General features: G+C 55.7%; 1 protein-coding gene across 2 annotated transcripts in view; it reads right to left on the bottom strand.

Annotated features, from left to right (window-relative positions):
* Positions 1-1,454: 1,454 nt before the first annotated feature.
* SLC12A5 (solute carrier family 12 member 5) overlaps positions 1,455-16,747 on the bottom strand; it is a 35,646-nt gene continuing 20,353 nt past the window's right edge. For both annotated transcript variants that reach the window (XM_037164387.2, XM_037164386.2), the window contains exons 9-26: positions 16,405-16,575; positions 16,004-16,102; positions 15,805-15,862; positions 13,977-14,151; positions 13,240-13,358; positions 12,853-12,951; positions 11,797-11,916; positions 11,351-11,455; positions 9,377-9,545; positions 7,564-7,759; positions 6,461-6,630; positions 5,876-6,007; positions 4,900-5,007; positions 3,714-3,836; positions 3,413-3,612; positions 3,052-3,066; positions 2,677-2,810; positions 1,455-2,467 (exon numbers count right to left, since the gene is read on the bottom strand). In XM_037164387.2, coding sequence (XP_037020282.1) covers positions 2,376-2,467; positions 2,677-2,810; positions 3,052-3,066; positions 3,413-3,612; positions 3,714-3,836; positions 4,900-5,007; positions 5,876-6,007; positions 6,461-6,630; positions 7,564-7,759; positions 9,377-9,545; positions 11,351-11,455; positions 11,797-11,916; positions 12,853-12,951; positions 13,240-13,358; positions 13,977-14,151; positions 15,805-15,862; positions 16,004-16,102; positions 16,405-16,575 — 2,285 coding nt within the window. In that variant the 3' untranslated portion in view covers positions 1,455-2,375. The remainder of the gene's footprint in view (positions 2,468-2,676; positions 2,811-3,051; positions 3,067-3,412; positions 3,613-3,713; positions 3,837-4,899; positions 5,008-5,875; positions 6,008-6,460; positions 6,631-7,563; positions 7,760-9,376; positions 9,546-11,350; positions 11,456-11,796; positions 11,917-12,852; positions 12,952-13,239; positions 13,359-13,976; positions 14,152-15,804; positions 15,863-16,003; positions 16,103-16,404; positions 16,576-16,747) is intronic.

Below are 16,747 nucleotides of genomic sequence, written 5' to 3'. Positions count from 1 at the left end.
AAAGGGAAGAACCAACTCTCTTCTTATATTGGCACAAAAAACACAAGATCAATACTGAGGCAGAATGCAGGATACTGAAACACACTGAAAATCAAAGGCAGGCCTAATAATAGTAATAAATACTCTTGATTTGGTTTGCAACCTCTTCTATTTACAAGGGTTTTCAACTTCATTGCATTGCCCTGCACGTAGATCGTCTAAAACAAAAGCAACACTAGTTATCACTACAAGGCTATTGAAATATTGCACTCGGAATAGAAGTCACTTGGATGGACATGAAACATCTAGCTACGATGATTATAAAGATAATTTGATGAATGACGTGATAACATTCATAACAAATATTGCACGTGTAGCACAGAAAACTTGGGTTCTTGTTGTGGGATGTTTGTTTTCATCAATGGAAACTGCTCTTGCCCACCAGTCTGGGCCCAGGTAGTGCAACTTTGGTTCCCGAGTTGGTGTTGGTCCTGCCTCTCCCCTTTCTGCCCAGCCCACAACTTCGGCCTGAATGTCTGGGCCCCCAGAAGGCTGGACGGGGCTGTGATTCTCAGAGGTCTTTAGGAGGAAGGGGTCAAGGGGGCTGGTGGCTAACATCTCCAGCTTTCTGATTACCACCTGGAAGAATCTGACCAGCCCCCTCATTAAATCGCAGGTGGGTCTTGGCCTAACTGGCAAACATCCAGACCTAACCCCAGCCGCACTTGACCCAGTCTAGATGGCACCAGCTCCAGTTCTCTGCCTTGGGCTCAAAGGAAAGGAGGTGGTGAGGTCAGGAGTACCTAGTAGTCCCAGCTCTGGGAGTGGGCAGGGCCCTGGGGCTGCAGGTGCTTATGTACCCAGTCCCAGAGGACACTGGAAGGAGCATGCAGTGCCTGTCCCCCTTAGTAATGTGCCCTGGGGGAAAGGAACCCGGGCCAATGCGCCTTCTCCAGGGATTAGAGGGCGCCTCTGGCCGGACTGGCGGAGCAGAAGCGCCAAGGACTGGAGCTAGAGGAGCCAAAGGCCTTGGCTCCTAGTTAGAGGAGGGCAGAGAGGTGCTAAGAACAAAGCACGTGGCTACTCCAGCCCTCCCCCAGGCCCAGGTGCCTGGGAGACACAGCTAGAGGCCGCTGCTAAGCAGCGAGGTCCCGCCCTAGGACGCAGAGAGCGTGGCTGGGTCCCCGAGGCTGGAGCTGCCTGATGGGAAGAGCGCAGGGAACGTCAGGGGCAGCGCCGGGGGGCCCTTCCCGGTGGGTAGGGCACCTACACGGAAATCTCCCCCTCAGCCCTCACCGTCCCAGACAGGAAACGCCGGGGATGGGACGCCCTCCAGCTCCCTGGTTGCAGTCTTTGGCGAGGAGCCATGGGATAGGGGGAGCAGCCCACGGAAGAGAGGCGCCTGCTTCCCCCCCCCCCCCCCCCCGCGAAGGCACCGGGCGGGGCTCCCTGGGTGGGGCGAGGCCTCGCTCCCGCTCTGCCCGGGGGGGAGCGCCCCGCCCCGTCCCGTCCGGCCCCAGCTTGCATAAGAGCGGAGGAGAGGCTGCGCGGGTCCCCGCAGCCGCAGTGGAAGCTCGCGTCCCCCGGGAGGCGAGTCCAGGAAGAGCTGGACGCTCGCCTCACCCCCCCTCCGAAAAGAACTAGAAGGAAGGATCGGAAGCCAAGGGCACACGAACCGGGCGAAGTGGCCAGAGCGGGGCGGGGTGCCGAGGGCGCAGGACCGGGACTCCCGCCTGGGCCTAAAGCACTTTCGCTCTCCAGCTCCCGGACGTCCAGGAGCACCCAGCCTCCCGAGGCCTCCGCCGCCCCAGGCGCCCCGAGGGAGCTCGCCAGGGGCGAGAGAAGTCCGTTGCGCTTCTAGTCACGGAAATATGGGGACGTTAAAAATACACGCGATGTCTCCTGTACACTATGTATAGGCTCCGCCGGCCCACGCCCGGAGGCTCGGGGCAGAAGGCGAGGGCGCCGCCCCACCCCGCGCTCACCGGGCCGCCGGGAGCCGGGGTCCGCCTGTGGAGCGGGGCGGGCGGGGACCGGGCGTTGGAAGAGGAGAAGGGGCCACGCAGGCTACCTGGGGGTCCTCAAAGCCCCAGCTCCTCTCCGTGCCTGCTCCCAACCTTTATTGCAGCGTCTCCTCCAGTGGGGCGAGGCTCGGCTTAAAAAAGGGCAGTGCAGCCGACAGAGCGGCGCGCCGACGAGTCTCTGGTCTCCACGTGGGAGCGGTCCCCTCCGAGTCAACCCCAACGGACGTGGCCTCCGGACTTCAGGCAGCGGGGAAAGGGGCCAGGGGCGCGGGCACAGGGTCTGTATGTAAACGGTGACAGCGGCGGGGGTTGTGGCGAGGGCTCCGGGGCCGCGGGCCGGGCGCGCTCGGCCCGGGTGGAAGGTCCTGGCTCTCAGGAGTAGATGGTGATGACTTCGCGGCCGCCGCCGCGTACCAGCATCACCCGGTCCAGGTGCTCAGTGAGGACCTCGAGGAACTCCATGTCTGAGCGCCGGTCAAGGAGAAAGACCAGCTCCCTTCCCTCTGGATAGAATTGGGTCGCTCAGAGCTGCCCGGGAAAACTGGGCCCGCGTCCCTGTCCGAGGTGCTGATCCTGAGGCCGGACCAGCTCGGCTCTTGCATCTCAGGGCTAGGAGGGCCCAGGTTCCCTGCCGTCCGCCTCCCTCTTCCCCCCAATTCTAAGTCCAGGATACAATTTTCGTCACCGTTGCGGTTGCGGGGAGGCCCAGGCATGTTAAGCAAAACGAGCTTGGCATCTCGGGATTTCTTCACAATGACCTCGTTCAGCCGCACGGCAGTGTGCATGCGCCGCACGTTGGACTGGTTCCTGGGGGAGGAAGGTGTGGAGCGCTGCGCGTGAGCCCGGGACGGAGGAGAGTCGGATCAAGGCACACGGGGCCCCTGGGACGTTCTTGCAAGCCAGGGACCACCAAACCCAGACCTCGACAAGCTGAGCTACTCAGGGACCCCAGAGGTCAGGAACACGAATTGAGGGTTCATGATAGAGTGAAGAGCGTAGGGACTCTGGCCAACCCAGAGAAGAGAAGAGAACAATCGAAAGCACTTACAAGTTCTCCCACTCCCTTCAGGAAACACCAGAAGCAAAGAGGAAGAAAAGAGAGTGGTCAGAAAATGCAGGAGAGGCTAGCGACTTGAGCCACCATCATCCACCCCGACTGCACACCGGTCCTGCTTTCCCAGCCTCCCAGCATGCAACCCTCCAGTGCCTGCACCTGGGAGTTCTGACCCTTAGCAATCAGGCCCAAGGTCTTCAGGTGGGGAGACCAAGGCATGGTGTGGGCTGGGTCTGCCAACTGCCAGGACCCATGCTGCTCGTTTGCTCTGCCATGAGGAGCAAAGACCCTGAAGGTCCTCCCCAGACCCTGTAGGTTCCCCCCAGACCCCAGCCCTTAGTCCCCAGACCCATACGGCTTCATGCTGAAGAAGTCCTTGATGCCCTCAGAGGAAACAGGACTGGGGCCCTTATTCTTCTCTGCCACAGACTTGTCCTTGGTCCAGGTGAGATGCACCTTCTCAGGATCTGCGTCTCCCTCCCCCTCAGGCCCCTCCCCCGGGGATGGTGAGCTGCTAGGACAGCTGGGAGCACTCTGGTCGTGGATCAGCTGCACCTGAGGGGTGAACAAAGGGACGACATGTGACTCCTTTGGAGGCCTAATGTTCTCCCCCCCGCCCCGCCCCCGGCCGGAGCCAAACCACCCCAGCCACACACCTCCTCTTCTGGCTTTTCCTCACTGTCGCCAGCTGTCTCCTCTGGGACATTGAGGCGGAGTCGAGTGTTGGCTGGATTCTTTCTCCGGATTGAGCCACGAGACTCATCTGTGATGCTCTGTATCTAGAGAGCGACAAAGGTTGATGCCAGCTGTGCTGGGAGCTACCACCCATGCCCTGCAAAGAGCTACCACCCAGTGTACGTTTCAGCCTGGACGCAAACCTTCGGGCAGTGGACCAGTGTTAAAACACTGCGATGCTTCCATACCACACAGCCGTTGCCCTGCTGACCTGGCCACTCCGACCCCTCCCCAGAGCCCCTGACCTCCCCCCCTGCCCACCATCCAGCAACCAAAGGGTTAACGCCAGCAGGGTTCCACCTTAGCTCTATGGTCCCGTGTCAGTTCTGATTGGCCCATGCACATGTACCATTTTTACTATTGCCTCTAGATAACATTCTTGGTGGGTCCCTCCTTCCCAGTTCAAAGGGATACCCATCACTCATTCCCCTGAGGATCCTTCAACCACTACCTGAGAAATGCATTATCCATGCCTGGAGACCCATCCACTATGGTGTGTCGTCACCTTTACCTACAGGACCCGCCTGCCACCCATTCCCCAGGCAGCCTGCCCCTCACTTCTCAGGGGCTTTCCTCTCCCCAGCCGCTTGGGACCACCATTCATTTCCCCAAGGCTCCTACCCCCTGGGGTGGGACTTTCATCCAAACTGCAGGGGAGTATTGGTTCCTTATTACCCCTACCTGGGGGATCTTACACCCATACCCCATAGGAGGCTTATCATTGTTACCCCTGAGAAGCCGTCCACCACACCCTAAATATCCATCCGTTACCCACTCTCTGAATATCTGCCACATGGTCCCTTGTCCCACACACTGTCAACCTGTCCATCATCCATACATATTTAGGATCCACTACTTGGACCCCCAAAGTCACACACACAGGAAAAAGTCTGTCGCCCATGCCTTTGTTCATCCCGGCCAAAAGGCTCAATAGGTGAGCTGCAGTGTGTAACCCTGCTGCTGGAGAGCCCAGTGATGGAAGGAATAGGGGTGATGAGTAATGCTCTAGACGCCGTGTGCCAGCCCCGGGCCGTCCCACCCAGTGCAGACGCAGAGCTGGCGGCAGCCCAGGACTCTGAGAGCCAAGCCAAGCCAAGCCAACCTCACCTCCCGCTCCCGCTCATTCTTGGTTAAATGCATCTGTTTGAGGATCTGGGAACGCTGCTCCATCACCAAAGTCTTCTCGTAGGTGTAAGCCGAAATGTCGCTCTCATGCTGTGGGCAGGCAGGGTGGGGGCAGGGTGGGGGGTCGAGGGAGGAAAACACGAGCTGTGAGCTCAGGTGCAAGGCGAAGGGAATGGAGGCAGGCTGCCTCCCTTCTGTCAGCCTTGGACTTCCCTATCCAATGACCTAGTTTAATCGACAGTTGTGGGAGACGGGGACAATGCTTCTTGAAGGCAGTACAGCTTATTCTGTCCTCAGCCCAGCACAGGGCTAGGCATGTGAACCGGTGGAATGAATGAATGAGTGGATTAATTAATTACCTGGGTGAATGGAAAAGGGGAAGAAATAAAAAAGGAACAAAGGGATGAATGAACACATGCATAAATGAATGAATGGGTGAGTGAGTGAATAAATTAATAAATACATGGATAGGTTGATGAATATACAGGAGGATAAGGAGATGGAGAAATAAATAAGGAGGAGAATGGATGGGGAAAGGATGGATGAGAGGCTGTATAGTGTAATCCTAGAGCCAGCTGCCTGGGTTTGAATCCTGGCTCTGCTACTTAGTGAGCATGGTTGGGCCAATGACTTAACCTTTTTGTGCCTAATCAGTAAAATGAAAATGCTGATTATTGTATCTATCTCATTGGTTGCTATGAGAACCGATAAGGAACAGAAGAATGCCTCACATATCATGAGCACTATTACATGTGGCTCTTAGAATGGAGAGAGGAATGGATGGATGGATGGATGGAAAACTTGGGTGCATATGTGACAGGCTAAGAAGTGGATGGGGGAGGGACCCACATTATAAGCTGATGGTTGTTGGGGTTGCCCTAACTGGTGCTGGGGCCAAGAGGAAAGAGGGCCTGGGGGGCAGGACACCAAAACGTCAGGGTAACTGCTGGGGACTCACCATCTCCACCACCTCGACCTCCGCAGTGATACGTAAGTGGTACAGAAATGTGGTCAGGTCCTTCTTCATCTGGATGCTGTTGTCGTCCATCTGGGCCACAGTGAAGATGCGCATCTTGCACTTCCTCCAGACCTGGGGGCGAGGGGAGGTGAAGGGGACCCAGAGAGGTCCAGCCCAGAAGTAGTGAGGAGACCCAGGGCCAGAACCTAGAGAGAACCCTGCCCCTCACCCTTCCCACCCACCTGGACACACATACATGCAGACCTGAATCCTCTATCTCAGCGGCCACTCCCTACAAAAACTCCCCTGCTTAGGCGAGGGTCCCCCATCAAAGTATCATTTGCATGGGTTAAGCACTGCTCTCCTTTACAGTGCAAGGACACCTGCAAGGTGTCAGTTCCTAACATCTCAGAACAAAGGAGGAGATCACATATACCCCTTTCCCAGGAGCTCACAAGGAGTCTGGGCCTGGCTGGAGCCCACGGGCCTCACTCACGGGCCTCACTCACGGGTCTTGCTCCCTGGCCTCGCTCACAGCCACGCATGCGCACAGGCGTGCACATGCGCGCACATGCGCATACTCACCTTGTGGTGCCGCAGCAGGAAGGGCAGCAACATGAGCATGCCCCCATCGTGCACAATCCACCAGACGTCGATGCTGCCCTCGGAGAAGCGCTCGGGGTTCCCCGGAAACATGCACACGTTCTTGGTAACCAGCAGGGCCAGGTGACCAGCCGTGGTTTCCCGGACCAGCTCTAGGGGAGGCCAAGGAGTGGGCCAGATGGGAAAACAGTGGCCCTGGTCCCACCCAGCACCCCACGGCAGCCACAGGAGCTCCCAGCACCCAGCACCAGCCTCAATTGGGTCTTTGGGTAAGTAGCCAGAAAATCAGCAGCTCCGTGGGTCACATCACTTATCTGCTGTTTGGATTGGGGAAAGCCTCTAACCTCTCTGGGCCTCAGTTTCCCCACCTGTCCTTTCCAATTATCAAGAACTCTGCCATGAATGGCCTCATTTAATGCTCCCAAACACCTTGCAACTGTGATCTACCTATAAAGGAGACAGAATAGCTTGAAGTTAACAGGGCAACCTATTGGTGCACCAGCTGTATGACCAGGAGCAAACACCTTCACCTCTCTGTGTCTGTTCCCCACCCATAAAACAGAGATAGCACTACCTGGCCGTCATAGGACTGCTGAAAGAATTAGACTTAGAGGGAGTCTCCACTCGTCCAGCACACAGACGGAGTCTGTAAAGGTTAGTTATTATATTACTATTACCCAGGTCTCTTGCCCTGGCTGGTGTGGCTCACTGGATAGAGTATCAAGGACTCTGATGCTCAGAGAGGGTGAGTCACTGGTAAATAGTCACAGACCTAGGCAGGCCCAGTGGTGAGATTTAGGCCCAGGCCTCTCCTCTCTGACTTCAAAGCCCTTCCCACTGCCCTGCCCTGTCTCCCACCCAGGGTTATGGGCCCTGCAGGAGTCAATGAAGACTGTCTCCTTCACACCTGAGTCCCCAGCACCTAGCACAGTGCCTGACTTTGAATACTGTCACCTGCGTACGTGGAATCCACATTGCTCATGCCTGGGAACTGAACCCCGGGCCCGAAGAAGGGGAACGTGCAGGCTTCCACCCACCCACCACTGCCCCCAGCCCTCCTCCACCCTCAGCCCACACAGCTCTACCAATGAAGTTCCTCCACGTCTGGTGGTCTTCCTTCTGCCGCCAGTTGCGGGGCCAGCCGACAAGCACGGTGTTGTGTTGCAGACCCCCAAGGCCCCCAGACTGAATCAGGTGCGATATGCCATCGCGCAGGTTGGAGGAGATCACCACCTGGCAGAAGCCTTTCACTTTCTCGGCCTCCATCAGGCGCCGGATGGACTGGGGGGTGGGGGGAACCTCCGATAAGGGCCAGCCTCAGGCCCTCCCTAGTCCTGCCAGGCCCCTTGCAGCCTCCCGTCCTCCATGGTCTGATCTCCCTGAACCTCAGCTCTGATCACGTCAGCCTCTGGCACCAGAGTTGTGCATGGCTCCCCGCTATCTATAGCCCCCCATTTTTTGTCGCTCAATCAGAGCTCTTGGCGACCAAACCCCATGCCTCCCACCACCTGCCATTGCTCACACAGTCCGAGGCAAGCTCTCCACCAGACCCCCACCCCGCCTTGCCCAAGTCGGACTCACTTTCTTCAGATACCACCCCCCACCCAGACCAGAGTAAAACTGGCCTTCTCTGCACGGCGTTTGTTTAATGATTTTTAAAAGTTAGCATAATGATATGCATTTTAAATGCACATTCAGTCTGCTCTGGGAGGAAAATTTTATTACTCTCATTTTACAGATGAGGAAATTGAGGTTCAGAGAAATTAAGACTTGCTTAAGGCCGCAAAGCTAATGGATGCCATTGTAGGGGTCTGACCCATCCCCCACACTCTTACCCGCTCCCTGATGTCAAACAGGTTTCATTTCCTACCTCTGCCACCATATGCCGTGTGACCTTGGGAAAATCACCTAACCTTTATGAGCCTCAGTTTTCCCATCTGTCAAATGGGGCTCATGACAGCTACATCCTTCAGGAATAGGGAGAATGACATAGGGAGAGGCTGGGATTGGGCCTTATACTTCTCCATGTCCCCTACACCCAGCCTGGTGCCTGGCATATTCTCAGTCACTGGACATTGAATCAAAGTAACCACTGGAGGCCTCCGGCTCTGGGCCCTGACAGATGGGTGTGAACAGCCTGGTGAGGCAGAAACGACAACTGTCACAAGCCATTAGGGGTGGCCCCCCACAGTTCACCTCGCCTCCCTCCCTCGGACAGCTGGTCACAGCCCGAGGGAAGAGAGACCTAAATTGCAAACAGAACCCACTTCCTCTGCCACCCACCAGGTCCCGACACCTGTTAGTGCCTCTGAGTGCCCCAGCCCACACTGGCTCCACATGCTGCTTCGTGGGCATAGACCAGTGGATGGGGACAAGAGCAAGTAGTCTGGGGCCAGGGACCTGGGTTCAGATCCTGCTATGCTTCCAGCCAGCTTTGTGACTTTCAGCAGGTTGCTTTCCTTCTGCGTGCCAGCCTCTTCCTGTTCCAAATGTGGATACTCACCCTGCTGACTCCACTTGGCGAGGGGATAGAAGGAAGCCATGGATGTGAAAACACTTGGAGAGGTTTAACTTTGGCAGGGAGTAGGCTGGAGTAGGAGTCAAGCGGTTCTAATTCGAGCCTGTTTTCTGCCTTTGGATAAGTGGCCTCACTTGTCTCGGCCTCAGTTTCCTTACCCACAAAATGCGCCCTTCTAGCTCTGATGGTCTTTGGTCCTGTGAGTTGGGTTCTGGGGAACTCACTCCCTGAGCCTTTAGACCCCTCTTCTGAGGAAGAGGACGGCAAAGTCTGAGCCCCCACTGATCCCAAGGGTGGACAGGAAGGGAAGCGTAAAGGGGCAGCGACCGTCTTCCTGAGTTCCCTGTCTCTCCTCCCTCCCCACCGGGGCCTCTGCTCACCTCCTCTGCCCGCTGGGCCTGGGGATGGTTGTCCAGAAAGGTGCCCTCAAGGACAGAGCCCACAATGGTCAGGCCCTTCCCTGCCTTGAGCTGGGAGGTCAATGAGAGCAGCTGTGGGTGGACCACATTCTGGTCTTGGTCCACACGCACCAGCACCAGCAGCTGTGGCCTGAAGAGGAGGGAAGGTCACATGATGCATCCACCACCCACCCAATCACCACCCACCATAAACCCAGATGCCTATTACCATACACCAGTGAGTTCACTAGCCATCTGTCCTCTGTAGCCCCGTCCATCTATACCCCCACCACCCACCCACCCACCTAAACATCCATCCATCCCACTTCCTTGAATATCAACCCATCTAATCCTCTACCCACCCATCTATCTCTCCATCGTCTCTCTCATCCATCCATCCATCCATCCATCCATCCATCCGGCCACCTACCCATCTATTTTATCCTTTAGCCACCCACTTATATTCATATTAATTTACCTACACATGCATTATTCACTTAATTACCATACATCAACCTAGCACTATCCATTGGCAAATCTATCTGTGCACCCAGCCGCTCTCCCCTATACAAGGGAGGAACCCCCCCAAAACCAGAATTATCTTGTGGAGAGGGGCCCCTGGTAGTCCAGGCTTCCCCCAACAGGTGAGTGTTCTAAGAACCCGTCTGTATCACTGTACCAGCTGGCATTGTTGTGAGAGGCTGCATTCGGCTCCAGTGATTTTTTTAAAGACTCTGTCAACATGTTTGCCATTTCATGATGGGTGATTTACGAGCACACCTGCCCACACCACACTCAGTGTTCAGCAGTTTTCAACCAAAAACAGTGTGAGCCCCATCCCCACCCTCCCTACTCACCCTATTTCTCCCCAAGCAACTTTTTTTTTGTTTCCCCAGATGAGAAAAGTCCTCAAAGGGAAATGCTTTGCCGATGTGGAAGAGGAGAAACAAAAAATGGCAGAAGCACTAAAAGGCGTCAAAATTCATGAGTTCAAACACTGTTCTGAGCAGCGGAAACACATCTCGAGAGGTGTATCGCATCAAATGGAGAGCACTTTAAAGGTGACTGAAGTGGAAATGTGTAAGAATAAATACACGGGTTGTATAAATTCCAGAATTTGGGGGTTCCCTCTCATATATGTGTGTGTACACTCACGTGTATACACTCAGCCATCTACCCATGTATCTATCCATCCAACCACCCACTAATTCAGTAGCGTTCTCTAAGCCTCCACGCTGGGCCAGACCCTGTGCTCAGCGTTGGAGAATTCACAACGCACAGGCCTGGGCTGCAGCAGCCCTAGTTTGGCAGAATCACCGAGAGCTCCGGGCTTTGCCCTTGGCGAAGTGAGCCTGAGGGAGGTGAACGAGGGACGGGGCTGGCAGAGCGGTCAGTCAGTGGCGTGCACCTCGGGGTGGGAGGCTGAGATGCGGACTCCTGTCCTGCCCTCCATGACCTCTGAGGCCCTCTCTGTCCCCGACTTTCACATGGATAAGATGGAGGGAGTGTAGGAATCTGGGGGTTTCTGAAAGGCCCTAACACTCTCCAGGTGGATGATTCCGTCTCTCCCAGAGCACATGCTATGTGATACTATGTTCTTAATCTTTGGGTCCCTTCTCCATGGAACTGGGAGCTCACTATGTCCCCAGAGAACCAGAGAGAGCTTGGCTTGTATCATGCGTTCATACATTAAAAAAAAAATAGAACAAATGAGTAGATGTGTGGATGGGTGGATGGATGGTCAGGAGGCTGGAGTGGGAATAGGTCTGCGAGGACAAATGTCAGGAGCTAGGCCCAGGCTGGGCGCTTTAGGTGGGGAGGTTTCAGACAAGGCCGAGCTGGGGAAGATGTGGTTAGGGTACCGCACAGCAGAACAAAGCAGGGGAGGCAGGTCCCACGCTGCTCCCTTCCCTGCCCCGTCCCTGGAGCCTTCACACACCTGCTCCCACCACTCACCTCCAGTTCTTGGTGTGCGGGGGCCCTTCCTCCAGGCGTAAGAGGGCGTAGCGAGCAGCGCTGAGAGACAGGCCTCGGATCCCATCACCCCACTCCTTCTCTGCCCTGAGGGCCAGGAACGGGGGCATAAAAGGGCAGAAAGCCCGGGGGTGTCTGAGAGGGCTGTCCACACTGAAGCAGCCAGTCCCTGGGGCAGAGCCATCTACCGCAGGCTCCGAAAGGGCATGCATGTTGTTCCTGCCACGTCCATGTCTCAAAGCTTCAGCCCCTCCTTCTGCTCCTGTCGCCTGTCTCCCTATCTTGCCCCAGGTCACCCCTCCTCCACGCTACCCTCACTGCCTGCCTCATCCCCCCAGCCCCTAACCACCCAGCACCAGCGTCCCTGGCCCCTGCAGAGCCCTCTCCTCCCTCAGTTCCCCCAAGCCCTCCCTGCCTCCCGCACTTACCCACGGTACTCGATGTACTTGTAGATGAGCCCGGCAATGAGCATGGCCACCAGGGCATAGTACCAGGAGCAGATGAACATGAGGGCCAGACACAGGCTCATGCCCAGGAAGGAGAGTGTCCTGGACAACGGGAGGAAGAGCTAGCCTCTGAGCCCTGGGGGGGCCTGTCACTGCTGCCAAGACTCCGACAGCAAGACTTGGGTGGGGCAGAGCCTGGGCGTGCCCAGGAGATGATGGGCAAGTCTAGGGGAACTCACACCATCATCCTCGTGAGCACCAGAGGGATATGCCACCTTCTGAATGAATGAGCAGCCACAGACAGGCACCTTCCCATGCCCTGCCCAACTCCTGAGTCACCACCCTCCCTGGTCCCAGCGCCTTAAATGCTGCCAGACTGTTTTGCCAGATGGGCTCAGAGGCAGGGTTCTCTGGGGGAAAGTTGGAGGCAGGAACGCCCAGGAGGAGTGTGCCCCCAGGGAGAGGCAGCTGGCAAAGCAGGGGCACTGAGGTGGGACTCGGGCAGCCTGGGCTCTAGGCCAGACAGGCCTAGTCTTGCGGGGAGACGCCTTGAGCCGGTCCCTTCCCCCCTTTACGGCTCTGTTTTCTTTTGGTAGAACAGGCCGATCATTCCTGCCCTGTCTCATGGACCTATTATGAGGATGAAGAGCCTTAAAACAAAGCGATCGGAAGAACACCAGCCTCTACGTAATGAGCACCTTCTGGGCCCAGTAACGCTCACAAGGGGCCTGCGAGGCGGGGACAGCGGTCACCCCACTTCACAGCCAGGGAAGCTGTTTCCTCATCCCTACGGCACGCTGGTGAGCATGGTGCACAGGGAGGGAGGATCACTGAGACCACTTGTCTTATGATTTGTGTTATGTTACTATTCGTGATTATAAGGAAAGCGTGTCTAGGACCTTGCTGGCGCTGGCTGGACTACGAAAGCTGGGGTTTGGGATCCTTAGCCCTGGGGGGGATGGGCTAGGGTGAGGTGGGCCCTGCCGTGGGGGTGAGGGGAGGGGTCGGTGCAGTGGGCAGCAGGAACAGGGCACCCACCAGTGGTAATAGCGAAAGCGTGGCCTCCAGTTGGGGGTCCTCAGCAGCGTCTGTACTGCACAGGCCAGGTTCACAAACATGTAACACATCAGGAAGAACCTGGAACACAGGGAGGCCCGGGAGAGACAGATGCAGGGAGAGGCAGAAAGAGAAACATAGGGGAGGAAAGGGAGGAAGGAGAAAAGAAACTGCAGGGGTTGGGGAGTCAGATCACATTCTGGTGCTTAGGGAGGGGTTCAAAGGCCAAATCCCCTCACAACACACCCTGACACATGTGGGGATAAAGCTCTTTATAGCAAAGGACGGGGTTCTGTGGCAGTGGGCAACCTCCCGGGGTTGTTGAAGTATCTGGGGAGCCAGTGGGGAGGGCAAGAGGCCAGCACGCACATGGAGAGGATGGGGGCGACCTCATCGAGGGATGCAATGAGGATGCCGATCTCACAGATGCAGGCAGTCAGGAGCAAGGCCCAGGTCGGCTCTCCGTTGGCTTTGCCGTGGCCAAAGACCTGAGGACAAGCAACCATCATGGGAGCCTGAGACCTTAAGGACTTCTTGTGTCTCCTCCAGTCTTGGGGACCAGGGCAGTAAAGGCAGGGGACCCCTAACTAATGAGGAGGTAGGGAGAAGATGCTGCATTTCTCATCTTTTAGCGGTACCCAAGGGGATAACATACTTTTGCTGTATTGCGCCCATGCTGACATTGGTACCCAAGTGCAATGAAGTTCAAATGTTCCCTTAAGGGGAAAACTGGGGACAGATGGGACAAGAACTACAGGAGGCCAGCAAGCAGCCATGACAGTGTGCCATAAATCCTTTTTCCTCTTTAGCATCATGGAGAGAGCTGCCCCTTTCTTGCCCTTTGGCTGCTTCCCTGAGTCCCTGCCTAATCACTAGGCCAGAAGAGGGCCATTTATTTTTCCCCTAAAAGCAGACAGCTCTGTCCAAAAAGATGGCTTTGACCCTGGGCCAAATTGCAAAGAAGGCATAACCAATCTTCCCAGTAGCATAGAGCAGAAGGGCCCCAGAAGGCAAACAGGGCTTTCTGTGGCCCTGGCTCACCAGGGAGAGGTCTGGCTGGCTGGTGTAAGGGGCAAACTGTCCTCCCCACACTTGCCCCCACTGACCTGCAGAAAGGGCACTATGCCATCCCGGGAGATGGCCTGCAGCAGGCGTGGGGCCCCTGTGAGGCTCTGCAGCCCTGCGCCACAGGTGGAGAAGAAGGATCCAATGACGATCACCCAGGGGGATGGCCAGGCCAGCGTGCCCACCACCAGGTTGCCATTCACAGCTTCACCAAACCTGAAAGGAAGCAGCAAAGAGACAGAAGATGCTGGGTGAACAAGGCCACTTGGATTTCCAAGGCAGGTCTCCCACGCCAACTTCAGGACCAGCCGTGTGCCCACCGCAGAGCCAGGTCTGTAGGGGCAAAGGGAGAGACAGAGCCCCTGAAGTGTCCTGGGCACTTCCTGTCTGTGAGATTTGGACAAGTCATTTAACCTCTCCTTACCTCACTCTCCTCACCTGTGAGACAAGACTCATTATAAACCCATCTCATATGACAGGTCAGAGAATAAAAATAAATAACTGCGTAGAATGCTTAGCACAGTGCCTAGAGCATGGTAGTCATAGTGAGTCTAGTAAACGGTCACTCGTCAATTTTACATTGTCCTGGGCAAATCCTGTAACCTGTTAGAACCTCAGTATCTCCGTTGGAAAAGTGGAGCTTCTAGCCTGCTCATTGGTGATGGCATGTGATGAAGAATCAAAGAAAAGCATTTTCTAACAACGACACTGTCTTAAAATGGAAGACGCCACCTCAGGAGGCAGAGAGATCCCTGTCCCTGAAGTGTGCAAGCAGCGGCATGCTCGGAGGAGTGGCTGCTGACACATTTCAGGGATCAGATGCTGGGCTACACTGGATGACCTGCGGGACCCCTTGCAATCCTGCGGGAGGTCCCTGGTTGAATAAAATGAGATAAGTGGGGGTGGAGTTGCCCTAAAAGCTAATTGGTGTAACAGATGCAAATCATCCATTTGCCCAGGTCACTCCTCTGCTTAAAATCCTTCAGAGTTTCTCCCATTTTTTAATCAAATAAAGCTCCAATTTCCTGGTGCCAGCTGGCTCCAGCCTAGGTCTCCGGCCTCATGCCCCCCATCCCGTCCTTACAGAAGCCAGGATGGGAATGAAGAAACCAGCTCCTGAGATAGGACCGCCTACCTCACCCTCTGGGAGTGTAGGCGCACGCCCTTCAGAAGGGGGTGAACGAGTAGCTCTAACTGCTTATAGCTACAAGCACCTGCATATGTGCACACACACACACACACACACACACACACACAGCTGTTTCCCTCCTCCACCTTTATTCATGCTGTTCCCACTGCCTGGAGTGCCCCTCCCCATCCTAGCCACCTAAGTGATCTCTACCCATCATTTAACTTGGGAAGGATAAATGAGAAATGTGTATAAAGTCTCTCTAGCATCACTCCCTCCTCCCTGCCATCTGAGGACTGGATTGCGGCCTCCATAGCCCAGGGGCCTCATTTCATCACCATCCCTACTGCTCTGCACCCCAGGTCTGTCGAAAAAGTATGGTTACCACCCCCAAAGAGCTCCTTCGGAACAAAAACCGTGGGTTATTTGTCTTTATTCTTTACATAACCCTGGATAGTAACCAACACATAGACATTCAGGAAATACTCAATGACTTCATAGATTTTAAAGGAAAAAAAAGTGTCATCATCCTAAAGAAAATGAGATGCCATTCAAGCTTCTTGAGCTGGAGTGATATAAAAGAGATGGAATAGAAGAAGCTGAGTTGGCAGGTGTTTCCCCTGGACCTCCCTCCACGGGGCCCTTGCACAGGTTCATCACCCCTGTCAGGTCTGTTTCCCAGGACTTGCCCCTCTGTGCCCACCCCCAAGAGCAGGATCAGCCCTGATTCCCTTACTCACTTGTCCCGCAGGACGACTCCCTCAATGCAGGCCCCGAACAGAACAACGGAGCTGATGTCTGCAGCAGAGAGTGAAGGAGAATTCCAAGCATGGTGTCCCTCTTCATCACCGCCCATCCTGAGCCAGTGGGTGAGGCAGCAGCTGCCCCCTCTCTAGCCCTCCCGGTCCACGGTGGTCCCAGCCCAGCAGTACAGGATACAGACAGCAGAGGTGGTGGCGATAGCCAGGATGGTGCCGGTGGGAATTGACTTCTGGGCATCCCGCAGGTCCCCGGAACGATTAGAACCAGCCATGATCCCTGTGAACAGAGCAGCTAGGACAGGAGCCACAGGAGACCAGACAGACTGGGAAAAGAAGACCCCAGCCTCGGAGTCAGGAAGCCTGGGGTCTGATCTTGCCGTAGAGATTTGTGTGAGGGCTTGTATAGTATATGTGGCTTTTCCTGATCTTAATTCCCTCATCTGTCCATTGGGAACTGAATTGTTGGCTTCTGTCTCTGTGTTGAAGCTTTTGGACTAAGAAATTCCCCTATGTAATCACTGACTGCTTCCTACCCACCTACTCCCAGGCACAGTCCACCCTCTCTGAGCTCCCCTTCACCTGTGACTGAGGGGAAGTAGATGCCAACCAGCAGTGTGAAGTAGGAGGTCATATCACTGAAGACATAGGGATGGTCCATGTCGATAGGGGTGCCATCAGCCAGGCCCACTGAGGGCATCCCACGCCTCTCCACAATCACCCCCTTGGTCAGGTAGGAGCTCCAGAGGTTCTCTGTGGGGCCGACAGAACAGGATGCTCAGGAAAGACCAGAAGTCTGAGTGCCACAGCTCTGGGGCCAGGAGGTGGGGGTGGGCAAAAAGGATGATCAAGGTCAACCACCTCCCACTCCCCATGGGCCTTGGCTCCATTTTATCTCTACTGACATTTCCTAGGCTCCTGCTTT

The sequence above is a fragment of the Artibeus jamaicensis genome, unplaced genomic scaffold (assembly GCF_021234435.1).
Source record: "Artibeus jamaicensis isolate MK-2021 breed Jamaican fruit bat unplaced genomic scaffold, CSHL_Jam_final contig_685, whole genome shotgun sequence".
Taxonomy (NCBI): domain Eukaryota; kingdom Metazoa; phylum Chordata; class Mammalia; order Chiroptera; family Phyllostomidae; genus Artibeus; species Artibeus jamaicensis.
The sequence above is the reverse complement of the archived record's forward strand: the minus strand, read 5'-3'. Positions and strand labels throughout refer to the sequence as shown.